At 41.1% G+C, this 17,154-nt stretch overlaps 1 protein-coding gene across 4 annotated transcripts in view; it reads left to right on the top strand.

Moving 5' to 3' along the window:
• smarcd3a (SWI/SNF related, matrix associated, actin dependent regulator of chromatin, subfamily d, member 3a) overlaps nucleotides 1-15,615 on the top strand; it is a 31,317-nt gene extending 15,702 nt beyond the window's left edge. For all 4 annotated transcript variants that reach the window (XM_053628101.1, XM_053628100.1, XM_053628104.1 and 1 more), the window contains 11 exons: nucleotides 961-1,003; nucleotides 1,855-1,977; nucleotides 2,326-2,448; nucleotides 2,956-3,051; nucleotides 6,718-6,819; nucleotides 8,754-8,915; nucleotides 10,489-10,586; nucleotides 10,681-10,816; nucleotides 12,942-13,064; nucleotides 13,492-13,593; nucleotides 14,139-15,615. In XM_053628101.1, the coding sequence (XP_053484076.1) occupies nucleotides 961-1,003; nucleotides 1,855-1,977; nucleotides 2,326-2,448; nucleotides 2,956-3,051; nucleotides 6,718-6,819; nucleotides 8,754-8,915; nucleotides 10,489-10,586; nucleotides 10,681-10,816; nucleotides 12,942-13,064; nucleotides 13,492-13,593; nucleotides 14,139-14,192 (1,162 nt within the window). In that variant the 3' untranslated portion in view covers nucleotides 14,193-15,615. The remainder of the gene's footprint in view (nucleotides 1-960; nucleotides 1,004-1,854; nucleotides 1,978-2,325; nucleotides 2,449-2,955; nucleotides 3,052-6,717; nucleotides 6,820-8,753; nucleotides 8,916-10,488; nucleotides 10,587-10,680; nucleotides 10,817-12,941; nucleotides 13,065-13,491; nucleotides 13,594-14,138) is intronic.
• Nucleotides 15,616-17,154: the final 1,539 nt, after the last annotated feature.

Below are 17,154 nucleotides of genomic sequence, written 5' to 3' on the forward strand. Positions count from 1 at the left end.
GCTCGCTCTTTCTCTCTCTTTCTCTCTCTCTCTCACTCTCTCCCTTTCTCCCTCTCTCTCTCTCCCTCTTACTCTCTCCCTCTCTCTCTCACTCTCTCACTCTCTGACCACTCTGCTCGCTCTCTCTCTCTCTTTCTCTCTCTCACTCTCTCTCTCTGACCACTCCGCTCCCTCTCTCTCTCTGACCACTCCACTTCCTCTCTCTCTCTCTCGCTCTCTCTCTCTCTCTCTGACCACTCTGCTCGCTCTTTCTCTCTCTCTCTTTCTCTCTCTCTCTCTCTCTCTCTCTCTCTCTCTGACCACTCCGCTCCCTCTCTCTCTCTCTGACCACTCCGCTCCCTCTCTCTCTCTCTCTCTCTCTCTCTGACCACTCCGCTCCCTCTCTCTCTCTCTCTGACCACTCCGCTTCCTCTCTCTCTCTCTCGCTCTCTCTCTCTCTCTCTGACCACTCCGCTTCCTCTCTCTCTCTCTCGCTCTCTCTCTCTCTCTCTGACCACTCTGCTCGCTCTTTCTCTCTCTCTCTTTCTCTCTCTCTCTCTCTCTCTCTCTCTCTCTCTGACCACTCTGCTCCCTCTCTCTCTCTCCCTTTCTCCCTCCCTCTCTCTCCCTCTCACTCTCTCCCTCTCTCTCTCTCTCCCTCTCCCTCTCTCCCTCTCTCTCTCACTCTCTCTCTCACTCTCTCGCTCTCTCTGACCACTCTGCTCCCTCTCTCTCTCTCTTTCTCTCTCTCACTCTCTCTCTCTGACCACTCCGCTCCCTCTCTCTCTCTCGCTCTCTCTCTCTCTCTCTCTCTGACCACTCTGCTCTCTCTCCCTCTCACACAGCTGGAACAATTCTGGACGGGTCCCAGTTATTCAGCAGATGGCCTGTGGACTCTGCTATCAGTCACCATAGTAACATGCTTTTCTCTCTCTCTCTCTCTCTCTCTTTCTTTCTGTCCCTTTTTTCCCCCATCCGTAGTGCCAAGAGAAGGAAAATGGCAGACAAGATTCTCCCTCAGAGGGTGAGGTGCATCACTGTGGTTATTCTTTCTCTTTGTCCGTGTCTTGAATTGTTTTGGTTTTTTTTTGTTGTTGTTGTTGTTGTTTTGTTTTGTGCCAAGTCAACAGTGCAGGTAAATCCGCTTGCTCCTTTTATTCCATGACGGGAAGTAAGAAAAGGGAAGGGAGGGAATTTGGGGTCCAATGCAGGAATGTGCACTGTAATAATGGGCACCTCTCCTTCCTTCAGCAGTGCGTGTGGTTTTTGGGTTTTGGGGGTGTGTAATGGTGTGGCGTCTGCTCCGAGAGTTCAGGTAGAGGTGGCGGAGTAAAGAAAATGCCACAAAGAGAGCCATGGTGCAGCTGGAAAATGCGCATCTCTGACATAGTACTATTACTGAAAAATGAATATCAGGATGATTTTTTTTTTTTTTTTTTTGTCCCATGGTTATTTAGAACGCATGCTCTGTATATCTTTACGCCTTATTTTTATCTTTACCAAGAGCACTAGATGCTCTGGGTTTATTGTGTTTCTGAATGATGCAACACAATGAAAAATCTGGAGCGTGTTTGCCTGCGAATAACAAGGATTATTCCTCTGTGTGAGGAAATGGCTTCTTTTTTTCTTTTTTTTTTTTTGGCTTGGTTTCAGTGTCTGCTAGGTTCTGCTAACAGCACTTAGCTGATTAGTTCATTACTGGGAGAGTAATAAGAAACGTTAGAGAACTTCGCCCTGATTTTGTTTTAGCAGCAGTTCATTCGAGAAAAAGAATCGAATCATCTATTCATAACACGCTGCAGTTAGGGCCATGAGATATTAATGGCTGCTGTCATCACCCCTGTTACTCACTCACGTGTCACCGTGTGCCATTAGATCCGTGAGCTGGTGCCAGAGTCGCAGGCGTACATGGACCTTTTGGCTTTTGAGCGCAAACTGGACCAAACTATTTTGAGGAAGCGGGTGGATATTCAAGAGGCGCTTAAGAGACCGATGAAGGTGTGTATCACTGATTATCCTGATTGGGATTGGACAAGCTCGGTGTAAGTAAATAGTGGGGGGGGGAGGGAAAAGTCTATTTCTAATTACAAATTAAAGTTGCGTAACTTTTTATTTTTTTTTTAAAGGCTATGAATGGTACACAAAAGATAAAGTTTACGATGCCTGAAAGAGATATATATATATATATTTCTATATATACTATTTAAACTTATATTACTATGCTTGTGTCTGCAAATAATACCGCAACAGGGATCCTTCCTTCCTTTATAAGCACTTTCAATTCACTTAATGAAAAAATAATTTTAAAAAAATGGTACATCCATAAATCTTCATCTGTGCCGGTAGCAAAAGCGGAAGCTCCGACTGTACATCTCCAACACGTTTAACCCTGCTAAGCCTGATTCAGAGGACTCGGAGGGCAGCATTGCATCCTGGGAGCTAAGAGTAGAAGGCAAGCTGCTAGATGATGTGAGTGAACACCAAACTTCTCATAAAACCTCCATGTTTTTAGGGTTGGTTTTTTTTGTTTTTTTGTGTTTATACTTAATACTACAGTCCGGTCTGATTTTTATTCAGTCATGTTGTTGTGCACAGTTGAGTTATTCAGTCATTTCAGGCAGGTTCATTTAATTTTTTTTTTGAGTGGCAGATGTGAAAGGGCTGATATGACATTGGGTATTACAAATACCACTGGGGCTGCTTCAGTGCTTTATAGCCTTGGAGAAATTTGAAAGCAGACTAGCATAGGATGGGGTTTTTTTTTTATCCCAGTCTGTTTTTCTCTGAATTTTATGCATGTTCACTGTAAAGGCCGTTTTTTTTTTTTTTTTTTTTTTTTTTTTTTACGTTCCTGCATTGTGCATCGTTGAATTATACGTGCACAATGAGTAATCTGTTGATTTGTGTGTGTGTGTGTGTGTGTGTGTATGCATGCGGAAATGAATACTATGCCTTTTTTTTTTTCCTGTATATTAGCCTGGAAAACAAAAGAGGAAATTTTCTTCTTTCTTCAAAAGCTTGGTTATTGAGCTGGATAAGGACCTGTATGGCCCTGATAACCACTTAGTTGAGGTGAGAATCCATCTGTTCTTCATTCCTGCATGACTGTGACCAATAAAGACCGCATTTTATGTTACGAGCAATCTGGGATTTCATGCTCAAGAGCAACAAAGTAGTAGCTGAAGCTTGGCCGTGTTGCCTTTCGTACGTTTCGAAAATGGACGCTCTGAGAACAGATAGTCGTTGCCTGTAAGAGTTAGCTCATTTATTAGACTATGTCGCTCCACGAAGGACTATTTTAAATGTAGTTTAGAGCTAAAAGACACTTTGTTGAGCTAAGTTTTGGGTTCATTCAGATTCTTTCCGTAAGTTTGAACAAATCAGCCATTAAAACATGAAAGTGCACCTATTGTGGTTTTTCAGATATTACCGTTCACGTAGTGTGTATATCGAGCTGTCTGTGAATGTAAAAACTCTGCAAAGTTTCAAAAATTAAAAGCGCACGACAAACGGAGTCATCGACTCCCGAAAGAAGGAATCGATTCTGAACAGCTGAAACGATTCGTTAGTGATTCCAGACTTTACTTCCTGTACTGACCTACGTAGGTTTGTAACAAAAAGCCCCGCCTCTGGTCTTCATCGGCTGCTCGCCGACAGCGGTAGACCAATCACGACAGATTGGGACGTCTGACCAATCAGAGCAGAGTATGCTCTCTGAAAGGAGGAGTTTAGAACGAATCCTTTAGAACGGATCATTTAACGAGTCGTTTGCGACACCGGGGGGGAAAAAAGGTAACGCTGCAGTTTAAACGATGAGAACGTTAAAGTGTTTTTTGACCTCGGAGGCACGTACATCTATTGTACGTGACCTTTAAAACAAAATTAGGCACGTTATTATTATTATTATCAAAACCTTTTTGTACACTTTAGGATCTTGAAGGTTGCAATCTATCTGTCAAGCCTTCTGTGCTACGTGCAGCTCTGTACACTGATTTCAGCAAGAAAACACACTTTTGAACACTGGTACACTGAGCTTTTTTGGAGCAAGATAAAGTCACCGGATTAAAAGAAATTCACAGCGTCACGTCTTTTAAAAGGTAGAGCATTTTCATCGCAAGTGCACGGTTGAAGGTAAAAACCTCTTAAAAATACTGCTCCTGAGAAACTCAATTTCTCTCTCTCTCTCTTTATTTATTTATTTATTTAAAAAAAATTCCTTTAGTGCCCTACCCATGTGTTTTCACATACTATGTGCAGATAATGTGCATTACACTCGAAGACTTTTCCGAAATTTGTCTGTGCATCCCCCACCCACTCGTTTACACATGATTCCATCAACTTCTTGTCACCAGAGAAGAAAAAAATATATATATTTCATATAAAGCTATTTTTAAATGCTGCGAATCAGTTTCCAAGTTCCTTCAAAAAAAGGTAGTTTGTTTTTTGATTGAAGCAGATAATTTTTATAGATTTATGTTTTCCAGTTTAATAGGAGTTTTCTTCACAAAAGTCAGCGGAATATTTAATCAGTAAATCCAGATTGTGGTTTGGAAGGAGAAACTCTGTCATACTAGTGCTGTTAATGCAAGCCTGCGCTTTTACTTTTACTCACTTTGTTTACTTAATATTTATGGATAGCTGACAGCCGATAGTCTCATCATTATCATCTTCTCTGGAAGAAGCCTTCGTCTCCCCATTAGTATTGTCTTGCTTTCAAACCCATTTCTTTGCCCCCTCGTTTTTTGACAATGTCGCAGGTTTTCAAAAAAAAAAAAACACACAAAAAAAACCCTTTTTTGTGTGTATTTATTCATAGTACTTTAAACTGTCCTTGGTGCCTGCAGATTTTTATCAAACCACATACCAGACTGAGGTGTGTAATAAAACAGTGATTTAACTGCTCAGAGAGGCCTTGAAAGCTCATACTGTGTCCAGCAACGCTAAATGAGTTGAGCTGTGAGTCACTGTCGTTATGATTGGGGCACCACTGGGAGATAGTCATAGTTTCAGCAAAAACAACTGCCTCTAAAGGTCCTTGGTATTAAAGAGTTTCACTTGAACTCTGAACAAATAGCATTCCATCAAAAAGCCATTTTAATAATGATGGTATTCGATAACTAGATCCACAAAAGAGTCCGAATCATAGTCTTTGAATCGTGAGCACAACACACAGGCAGACTCTGTTTAGACTTTGCAGAGCAAATTACTTGCTCAAACTCATTGCTCCAGTTATACTCTCCCGAAGTGCCCTTGTGTTGATGTGAAAGTATTAGTACATTTTATTTTTTCTCGCTGTACAGTGAAGATAGTTGGTTTTGGAGATTTAAAGATGAATATGAGATGATAAATCCGATTTTCAGCTTTTATTTCCTGATATTTACATCTTGATGTGTTAAACAACTTTAAAGAACGTGGCACCCGCCTACTTGGAGCGTGTGACGGACAGGCGTTTCTTGTTGCCCCGGTGTGCCCTGTTAGATTGATTCATTTAAACTGTTAATAGCTGTGAGTATCTACTCTTGGAGTCAGCCCTGTGTTTTGCGTGTGAAGACGGCATTTGTTTCTAAAAAGGATAAACCAACGTGCAGATGAGAGAGCTGTCTATGGGAGAAAAGCAAGATATTTTGAAGCTGAGAAAAAGAGGGAAAATTGATCAGCCGTTAGGCATGCACGAGCATCAGGCATAGCCAATACAACAATTTGGAAAGTCCTGAAAAAGAAAAAAAGAAAAAACACGGGTGTACTAACAACCAGACATGGAACGGGGTAGACGAGGAAAACAACAGCAGTTGGTGACAGAAGCATTCTGAGAGGTGTAAATAAAAACCCCCAAAACAACACTCCGTTATAACACCAACAACTTCCACAAGGCAGGGGTGAAGGTATCACGTTTCACCGTTCGAAGAAGACTTCAAGAGCAGAAATGTAGAGGCCGTACCACAAGATGCAAACCATTAATCAGCAGTACGAATCAGAAAGCCAGATTGGAATTGGCAGAGAAATACAGAGATGAGCCACAAATATTTGGGAACTAAGATTAATCTCTACCAAAGTGATGGAAAGACGGAAGTGTGGAGAACGAAAGGATCTGCTCATGATCCAAAATATACAAGCTCATCGGTTAACGTGGTGGAGGTAGTGTCAGGGCTTGGGCTTGCATGGGCTCACTAATCTTTATTGATGATGTAACTCATGATGGTAGCAGCAGAATCTCTTGCTTGATGTAGTTACTTACTTTAACCCCCCTATAATGTTGTGGGCGTGGGGGGGGGGGAGAATTACATCCATTATATTATGCGTCAAAATGACTTGTCCGAAACAAGCTATAAGAAGAAATATTTGCCTATAACTTCATGACGCTAAATGAGGAATAGTCGAAGAATTTCAAAGAGAAAAAGAGAGATTAACCATTATTTCAGACATCTCAAATGTGGAAATTGGTCAAATTCACCCATAACATAATAGGAGGGTTTGGGCTATCTGCTCCAATACTTTTGCTCACGTAAAAATCGAGTGGTCCGCCACCAAAGCTGCTATGTTCTAAGTTGTATAACACGTCTATATTTAAAGATCAGGAAACGAAAGCTGAAATTCTCATCCATCATCTCATACTCGTGTTTTGATCTCAAGCCCAAATGTCTTCAGTGTATAGCATTAAAAAAAAAAGAATCGCGAATGCCGTTCCAGTACTTTCAGAGGGGAGTGTATGTAATTCCTGTACTCTCTTTGCACCAACAGTGGCATCGCACTCCTACAACCCAGGAGACGGATGGCTTCCAGGTGAAGAGGCCTGGAGACGTGAATGTGAGGTGCACGCTGCTCCTCATGCTCGATTACCAGGTGTGAGCCGGACTACTGGATGATAGCGTACTCTACTCACCATACAGTACCAACTAGTTTTGCCTTTACATTTTAATATTTTAAAGGGGCGGGCGGGGGGGGGGGAGATAGGTGACTGAAGACTATTGTCGAGCAAATAGTCTGGATGCCCATGCTCGGCTTCAGACCTCATCTGATGAAAACACGTTTTTACAGAAGACTGCTTCGATTGCTCGTCGGATAACCTCTCTCTCTCCGTCTCTAGCCGCCTTAGGTACCAGGTATCCTCCAACAAAATATGGTGTCTCTGGCCGCTTATCTTTTTAACTCGACAGAACAGACTCAGAACTTGTAGTGGAACCCCCAGAAGTACACAAACTTTGTTCACCCTCACTGCCATCTTCCACGTCACCACCAGCACACTCCTCAGTATTACTGTGAACACTGTGTAAAATACACACACCGGTTACATCCATGCATCGTGAATGACCATGACGCTCCATAAGTTATCTATGCATTTAAAAAAAACCCTAAGTCCTTGCGTTTTCGCGTACAGGTTTCATCGTAGTACGAAGTGCATTTGATGTTCAATGCCAAACATGTCAACGTTACACAGTTCACGCATATTGTACATAAACACCATTGTTTATACCTTCGTGGTTCTGTAGAAACAACGAGGAACCCCATCATCTTCATAAACTTCCATGGTTTCTTCTTTTTGGCAACCTGCCAACTACGACACGCGTCCTGATCTTCTCTTTTTTTTTTATCCCCTCATGTAGGTATCTCGTAGGTTTTTCCGTTCGGCTTCACGCAAACTATTTATAACGCTTACGACTTTAATAAGATATTGAACTCGCCATCGATTCCCATTTTTCTCTGCATTTCCTTGCCACAGAACGTCTTTTTTGTCGATGTTTTTGTAGTCGCTGTGACTTTTATCAAAAAGTTCTCTGTTCTCAGACACCGATGATAACAAGAACTCTACATCCGTTCGCTTATCTCTTCCGGAATGCGATTCTTCAGCGTTTCAACTGGTTTTCAATCAGCGTTCTGTTCTATAGCGCTACCATTCTCGACCTTTTGTGCAAAAGCAGCGACTCCGGGCACGTGATCTAAAGCTCAGATCTAATTGGACGGCCCGTTTTATCGTGAGGCGATGGGGGCGGGGGGGAATTGACACACTGGTCGTGGTAAAAAAAAAAAAATCTCGCTTTGTCGCGTTACGATTGATCGCACCCGGTGTGAATAGCTCCAAAGGGATTTATTGTTTCGACTCGAGAGCATCATCGCGGCGCTAATTGCTCCCCAATCCCACAACCTGCTGCACTACACACATTGACCAAGAACACAATCTGGCCTTTTTCACTACTTACATACATTAATTTTCAGGCAAAATTTAAATAATCTCGTGAACCGGTGATGTGTCTTGCTTATGTTTGGACTGTAATGGCTCCTGCTTGATTGGAATGAAATCCTGCACCCACCCCAGCCCTTTGTGGATAAGATTAGACGCCCATGCTCTAGATCAAATGGGTATGAGGAACACGAGGGTTTGAATGCGGGTGCTTGAAATCTTGCCATAATTTTCACAAAAGTGGCCACTTGGAAACTTTACCTTATGCATGAATGGAATGTAACTGTGATGGGTGGCCCATTAACTTAAGTGTTGATGTTTTTTAATGTGCAGCGACCAACCGTTCGACCACTATTACAGCTATTCTGATAGCATGTCCGTTTCTGTGCTCAAATTTGCTCCCAGTCCTCTGACCACATTTGTTTTTGCAACGAAATTCGCAAAGACTAAAGAGAAAAACGTCACTTTGTAAAGTAGTGATTTCATTTGCATTATAAAGTGACCCTTTTGTTGACCCACCTATACAGCTATATGGTTTTAGGACCGGCCTTGTCGGGTGACTCTTTTTTTTTATGACTGTTTTATCCCCTTCTTCAAGCCACCCCAATTTAAGCTGGACCCTCGGCTCGCTCGTCTTCTGGGCATCCACACACAGACCCGCTCCTGCATCATCCAGGCCCTGTGGCAGTATGTCAAGACTAACAAGCTGCAGGACTCCCATGAAAAGGAATACATTAGCTGTGACAAGTATTTCCAGCAGGTACTTCAGAACTTTTAATACTTAGCGTCTTAGTGATGTATTACAGCATACAATGTGCTTCCTAGGCCATCTTTGCTTTGTTGCATTCTCATTCTTCTGTTGAGTATATAGTGCATTTCACAGGTCTATGGTTTACACCAATGCACACTATTACTACTAGTGATGTTCCTTCTGAGGCAGCATACCATGATACCAGGGTTGTCCAGAATCAGGCCCCAGGGCCCAGTGGACAGATGTTAATTGGCGCACAGCTTCTCTCTTAGAATGTACACCGGCCAACACCCTGCAATTTTTTGTAAATAAAACGTCAGATTGGTATACTGTCGTCTTTTAATATATTTTGCTTTGTTGGTTATTATTTATTTATTGTATGTTATGTACTGTGAGTCTAATGGTGTATACTGGCCATGGTTGTCCAAGATGAATTTCCCAGAAATGGGACAATAAAGTATATTCTATTACTTGAATGATATTATCTCATGGCTACAGACAAAAAGAGCAAAGTTCACAGTCGGTACGTTTACATGGACAACAATAATCCGATATGAACCCGATTAAGACGATACTCGGATTAAGAAACTAGCAAGTAAACAGAGATTATTGATGATCCTTAATCTGATTAAAGTCATACTCGAAGTAAACACAAATGGAATTAAGACGTGTGGAGTATTCCAGTTTTGGTCGCATTATGGACGTGCGTTACAGACATGTACACACCTTAATCACGCTATTAACGTCGTGTGAGAGTTTTCACCGCGTTGTGAGACAGGACACGTGCACACACGGCAGCGCTCGACCGTTTAACGGCAAACAAGAGAGCACGGCTGCGTCCCAAACCGCGTACTTACCTACTACAGTATATAGTATGTGTACTACATGTATCTCAGCTACTATATAGTAGGTACGTACACGGTTTGGGACGCAGCCCACGGCTTCAAGCAGTCGTCTATTTGCACGTACAGCGTGACAAATAATTATCTGCACTTGAAGCGTTCGTAAAAAATTTAAAATGAAACATACAAAACTGTACACGGTTCCATAACGAAGACCAACTGTACGTCGATACGTGAAATTCTGGAGGGAACGTCGGACGGCGTGACGTGGGGACGTAATGACGTGTGACGTTAATCCATCTACGTTCTATAACACGTAAAACCTGAACATGAAAGGAATATTCTAAAAGCGAGTCATGTAAACACCTTAATCACAATACTGTCTTATTCAGAATAAGGCCGATAATTACATCACTGCTGTCCGTGTAAACGTAAGAGCTGTAAACAAGAATGCTTTTTCATCAAGAGCTATAGCGAATGTGTATGCCACGTATGTTTAAAAGACTGTTGCGGGAATTTAATATCATGAGATATTATGAAACAAATCATGGACATTGCAAAAAATATTCAGAGGGTGAGAGGGCAGAGAACCTGAAGCAGCTGGAATACTGGAGCACAGTAGAATTGACACTACAAATGTAATATGGCTACAATCATCCCTGACTTGTGGTTTAATGGTATATCTGATGTGACCAGGTCTGAACATGGTCTTAGTTCAAGTGATCCTGTTCTTGTTACAGATCTTCGACTGCCCGCGTCTGAAGTTTAGTGAGATTCCTCAGAGGCTTACTAATCTACTGCTGCCCCCTGACCCAATCGTGATCAACCATGTCATCAGGTACTAAATGGTTTGAACTCAAACATGCACGTTTCTAAGGAGCCTCTTCTTGAGTTTTCTTTTACAGTTAAGATATTATGTATTTGTTTAACAGTGTGGACCCCAATGACCACAAGAAGACAGCCTGTTATGACATCGATGTTGAGGTGGACGATCCTTTAAAGACCCAAATGAATGGTTTTCTGCTCTCGACGGCTAATCAGCAGGAGATAGCGTCACTAGACAACAAGGTCAGAACACGCTATATCGTTTGGTGCTGATTAGTGAGGAATAAGACACTGGGTACGCTGTTATAAAAAAATAAAGTCATAAAAAAGATAATTAATGTTACCACCATGAAGTTGATTATTTTCAAATACAGTATGTCCTGAAATGTTTTATTCTTCCTACACCAACACTGTAAGACTATACCAACACATTTGCCAGCACTAACCGTTTTTATTTACGGTGCTGTGAAAAAGTATTTGCCCCATCCTGATTTCTTCTGTTTTGTGTATATCTCATAATAAATAGTTTTAGATCTTCAAATGAAATACAACATACAACAAAGGCAACCCGAGTAAACACACTACAGTTTTTATTCTTTTTCTAATTTTTTTTTTTTTATTATTATAGAGAAAAAAAAAATTATCCAACACCTGTCACCTAAATGAAAAACTACTTGTTCCCTTAAACGTCAAATCTGTTTAACTGCAACTGCAAGCAAACACTTCTGATATCTGGAGATCGGTCTTTCACGTACTTCTAGGACTAGGGTTTACTCCTCTGCTTTGGATCGTTGTCTTGCTGCGTAATCCAGTTGCGCTTGAGTTTCAACTTAAGGACTGAAGACCGGACATTCTCCTTTAGGATTTTCTGGTAGAGAGCAGAATTCATGTTTCCCCTCAATTATTGCAAGTTGCCCAAAACTGAAGCAGTAAAGCATCCCCACACCATCACACTTCCTCCACCATGCTTCACTGTAGGTATGATTTCTTTTTGTGGAGTTCTGTGTTTGGTTTACGGCAGATGTAACGGGACTCCACTTTCGACTCATCAGTCCACAGAACATTCTCCCAAAAGGTTTAAGGATCATCAAGGTGTGTTTTGGTAAAATTCAGACGAGTCTTAATGTTCTTCTGGGTTAGCAGTGGTTTTCTCCTCACCACTCTTCCATGGATGCCATTGAGTCTTTCTGATAGTGGAGACATGAACAGTGACCTTTATTGATGCAAGAGAGGCCTGTAGGTCCTTTTGATGTTGTCCTTGGCTCTTTTGTGACTTCCTGGATGAGTCGTTGCTGTGCTCTTGAAGGAATTTTGTAAGGTCAGCCACTTCTGGGGAGGTTCAGTATTGTGCCGAGTTTTTCCATTTGGAGATAATGACTCTCACTGTGGTTCTTTGGAGTCTCGAGCCTTTGAAATGTCTTTGTAACCCTTCCCAGACTGATGTATTTCAATCACCTTCTTCATCATCATTTCTGGAATTTCTTTCAATTTTGCCGTAGTGTGTTACTGAGTAAGACCTTTTAACCAACTTCATACTGTTGAAAAAGTTCTATTTAAGTGTTGATGTGATTGAACAGGGTTTGCAGTAATCAGGTCTGGTTGTGTCTAGTCCAGCTGAACCCCGTTATCAATGCACTTTCATAGATTTGTGGAATTAGTAACTACGGGGGCAAATACATTTTCACACAGGCCCAGTTGGTATTAGATAACTTTTTTGCTTCAATAAATAATCATTTAAAAACTGTATTGTGTATTTACTCAGGTTGCCTTTGTTTCATCTCAGATTTTGTTTTAATTTCTGAAAGAATTTCGTATGAGATCTCCACAAAAACAGAAGAAATCAAATACTTTTTCACAGCACTGGATTAAAGAATGACACATTGTACATTTTCTCTATAGTTCAACATCCACGAAAGAAGTTCGCTCCTGTTATCCCTTACATTATTGTAGCTATAAATGGTCATTCCCTCACCAGACTCTTTTTATCGCTAGGCAGAGTAAGCAGCATTTCGTGTTGCCGTTAAATCCGCGAATCTCTCTTTCCTGTAGGCTTTCCCGGTTCTGTAAACTTAACCTAACACTGCTAACACTGGAGACTCCTCACATAAATGCTAAACAAATCTCCTGTGATCGTATTTACTGTAGTACCACCGGCACTGTATCAGAGCTGCTGTTCTATCAAGTCAATCCGCGTCATCTGACCAATCAGAATCAAGAATGTGTAGCATATAACTGTATGTGGTATTATTATATCATGCTCTCCATTTTCTTGCTGTGATCATCTACAAGATGTCCCAAACGATGTATACAGACGTGCTTTTCTGTTGAATGATCCCACATTTTGACGAGTGTTTCTACGGTTACTCAGATCCATGAGACCATCGAGTCCATCAACCAGTTGAAGATCCAGAGAGATTTCATGCTCAGCTTCTCCAGAGATCCCAAGGGCTACATTCAGGATTGGATCTGTTCACAAAACCGAGACCTTAAGGTCAGAATGCAGTTCTGTTCAAAGCCTAGTGAAATATATATGCCCATTGTCTTTCTTATAACCAGCAATTAGGCCAAATATTAGAATACACATTGTGCTAAACTTCATACAGTTCAGAATTGGAATGAAATATTATTTCAAGAAATGTTATTAATCATAGTTTCTTTAATATGGTTTATGAACAACTTTTCAAAAATTCACCTTCTGACTTAAGCCAAGCCCAATCGGTACAATCTAGACAAATTGTTTTTACTGGAATTGTTCATTTAGCTTACTCTTATTTCCCCGTCCTTACTTTTAGCTTGTTATTTATATAATATAATATAATATAATACAATAATAATATAATTCCTGTCATTTGTATGAATGTGACCAACTGTCAGATTGTAATTGGCAATAAAACCATGATTATGATTGACTTGTACAGTTAATGACTGATGTGGTGGGAAACCCAGAGGAGGAAAGAAGAGCAGAGTTTTATAACCAGCCCTGGTCTCAAGAAGCTGTGAGTCGCTACTTTTACTGCAAGGTGAGTGGAACGGTACAAGCTGACACGTGATCGCCTTAAGAACATTGTGTAATAAGTGTTGTATATTAAATATAACCAATAATTCTCATTTAAAAAACACAACAACAACATTCCCACCAGCGAGTTCTAATACACCGGAGTGATCAATACATCAATATCATAGCACTACTTTGTATTTCCAATTGCACTGCATGTCCAAAACAGTGGGAATTCAATTGGATTTCAATTCCATTAATATCCGTTTCAGTTGTACATCCAGTTTAACAATAGCTGTAGGTTTAGATTGCTAATGAGCAAACCAGAGACGACAGTGGCGAGGAAAAACTCCCTGAGATAACACGATGAAGAAGGATTCAGAGCTGATATCTTACATCATTCCAGATGTGTGTGTGAAACACTATTTTCCTTTCATGGCGGTTCATTCTATTAATTTATTTTAATTATCGTCTTCATTGACGTCGTATAGAGTAATCTTGTATTGTTTTTTTTGTTTGTTTGTTTGATTGTTTGTTTTTATTATTATTTATTTATTTTTTGAAAAACAGATCCAACAACGAAGACAAGAGCTCGAACAGGCCTTGGCAATGCGCACCACTTAAACGCGTCATCGGTTTGGAGCAAAACTTACCAGCACATTGATTTGCCGAATAATCCCGGGAATTTGAATCTAGTGAAGAATCTCCGACACATTGGACAACTTTCCAGGTCTCCTTGAACATTTGAAAACACTACTGGCAACTGGCACTATTTGTTATTTATTGGACAGTTTGTATATGGCATTACAATTCAGTGTTGAGTTTATAAGTATTATCTAAAAAATTACAAAATAAATAAAAATTTCCAAACACACTTTTATGGGAAATTCTAATGCCGCAAACCCGAGTAAAACAAAGCCAAACATTTCACTGGCCGCACAAATATGTACGTAATGTCTCTCTTTTTTTTTTTTTTTCGACTGAATGTTTTGTACTGCAAAATATCGTCTCTTTTGGCTAAGAACGAGTTTAAGCCTTGGATAAAAGGAGAAGAAAAGAAATCTGTACTGTGAAGTTCCACTTTTTTGTTTGTTAGTAGTACTCGGTATTAGTGTATGTGAATATGTGTTAACGGTACTGGACGTGTTGCGTATCACTTTATATTCTGCTTTATCTCCGTTCAACTGAAGCACTGTGTAAACATTTCTCTATAGGTCATAACAGAACGTTTACCATGACTGAGGCTTCCCTAGGCTAGAACAAAGCAGATTTGGATTTACTAGAATATGGATGTCTGCTTTCACATTTCTGGGCATGAATACAGGTTGAAAGCCTTTTTTATTTTGGGTGGTGTGAGCACATGTGAGGACCTAATGGAGAAGAACTTTAGAGGATGATGCTTTGCTTCCCCGCCCTCCCCCCCCCTCTGTATTGTCATGATCAGTGATTTTACATATCATTTTTGTCAATGGCTGTAGAATATGGCCTCAATGTTGTCGGACGTCTGTTATGATCACTCAAGTGCATGTTGCATGAAAACATACAGGCCTGTTTTTAGGAAACGGCTTCGCATGAATCAGTCAGCATTGTAACTTTGTTGCCTTAAAAGCTTACTGAGGATGCAGATTGAAAAAAAACAAAAAAAACAAAAAGCATTTACCAAAGTTTAAGTGTAGGTGAATTTTATTTTTAGTATCACTGTTATATATTTTACTTTGGGTAGATAAGGTCATATGCATACACAGTCACGATAATTCGAGGCACTAGTGATCGTGATGGCACTACCTTTTTACCTATGAGCTGGATCAGTCATAGGTTAATGTGCTCTATATGGTGTTTAAATCACCTCAATAGTCACATATGGAATATATACAAGGTATTGTTGTGATGTGGCATTGAAACTGCTACGAAAATGAATGTCAAATTTATTAATTCTGGGACACCTGGTCCTGTAATTTTTCTAAGAATGTTCTTTATTTATAGTACTAAAAACTGTGTTCTCATGTTGCAGACATTTGATAAGTGTAAATGAATAAATGCGTTTGTTTCATCACTGCGTGTGAGATGATTCTTTTACTGTTTTCTGTTCTCTATATGTACTCTATATGCTTGTGTCCGGTGGCGCTAATCGATTTTCCCCTCTCAAGCGTAAGGATCTGAGCAACTTTAACAATGGCCAAATTGTGATGGCTAGATGACTGGGTCAGAACATCTCCAAAACAGCGGGTTTTAGGGGATGTTCCCGTTATATGCAGTGGTTAGTAACTACCAAAAGTGGTCCAAGGAAGTACAATGTCATGGCGACCAAGGCTCACTGATGCGCATGGGGAGCGAAGATGAGCCCGTCTGGTCCGATCCCAGAGAAGAGCTACCGTAGCACAAACTGTTGAAAAAGTTAATGCTGGCGATGATGGAAGCTTTCTGTGTATGAGGCTGTGTAGTCACAGATCGGTCAGACTACCCATGCTGACCCCTATCCACTATTGAAAACACCTACAATGGGCACGTGAGCATCACAACTGGACCATGCAGCAATAGAAGAAAGAAGCCTGGTCTGATGAATCACGTTTTCTTTTACATCATGTGGACGGCCGGTGCATGTGCGCCGCTTACCCGGGGAAGAGACGGCACCAGGATGCACTACGGGAAGAAGTGAAGCCGGCAGAGGCAGTGTGATGCTCTGGGCAATGTTCTACTGGGAAACCTTGGGTCCTGGCATTCATGTGCATGTTACTTTAACACGTACCAACTTTCTAAACATTGTTGCAGACCAAGTACCCCCCTTCATGGCAACGGTATTCCCTAATGGCAGTATGCTCTTTCAGCAGGATAATGCGCCCTGACGCTCTGCAAAAACTGTTCAAGAATGGTTTGAGGAACATGACAAAGAGTTGACATCCAAAGAGTTTGGACTTGGCGTCCAAATTCCCCAGATCTCAAGCCGATCGAGAATCTCTGGGATGTGCCTGACAAACGAGTAAGATTCGTGGAGGCCCCACCTCGCAACTTACAGGACTTAAAGGATCTGCTGCTAACGTCTTGGTGCCAGATCCCACAGCACACCTTCTTGTGGAAGGTCTTGTAGAGCCCATGCCTCCACGGCTCAGAGCTGTCTTGGTGGCACAAGGGGGACCTACACAGTCAGTACGTTTACATGGACAACAATAATCCAATATGAACCCGATTAAGACACTACTCTGATTAAGAAACTAGCATGTAAACAGCAATTTTTAATTACCTTAATCCGAATAAAGTCATACTCGAAGTAAACACAAATGGAATTAAGACGTGTGGAGTATTTCCTGTTTTAGTCGCATTATCGACGTGTATTACAGACCTGTACACACCTTAATCACATTATTAATGTCGTGTGGGAGTTTTCACCGCATTTCGCGACAGGACACGATCACACACGGCAGCGCTCAACCGTTTTACGGCAAACAATAGAGCACGGCTGCGTCCGAAACCGCGTACTGACCTACTATAGGCCTATAGTAGGTGAAATACATGCATCTCGGCTACTATATAGAAGATAAGTACGCGGTTTGGGACGCAGCCCACGGCTTCAAGCAGTCGTCTATTAGCA

The sequence above is a fragment of the Ictalurus furcatus genome, chromosome 7, assembly GCF_023375685.1.
Source record: "Ictalurus furcatus strain D&B chromosome 7, Billie_1.0, whole genome shotgun sequence".
Taxonomy (NCBI): Eukaryota; Metazoa; Chordata; class Actinopteri; order Siluriformes; family Ictaluridae; genus Ictalurus; species Ictalurus furcatus.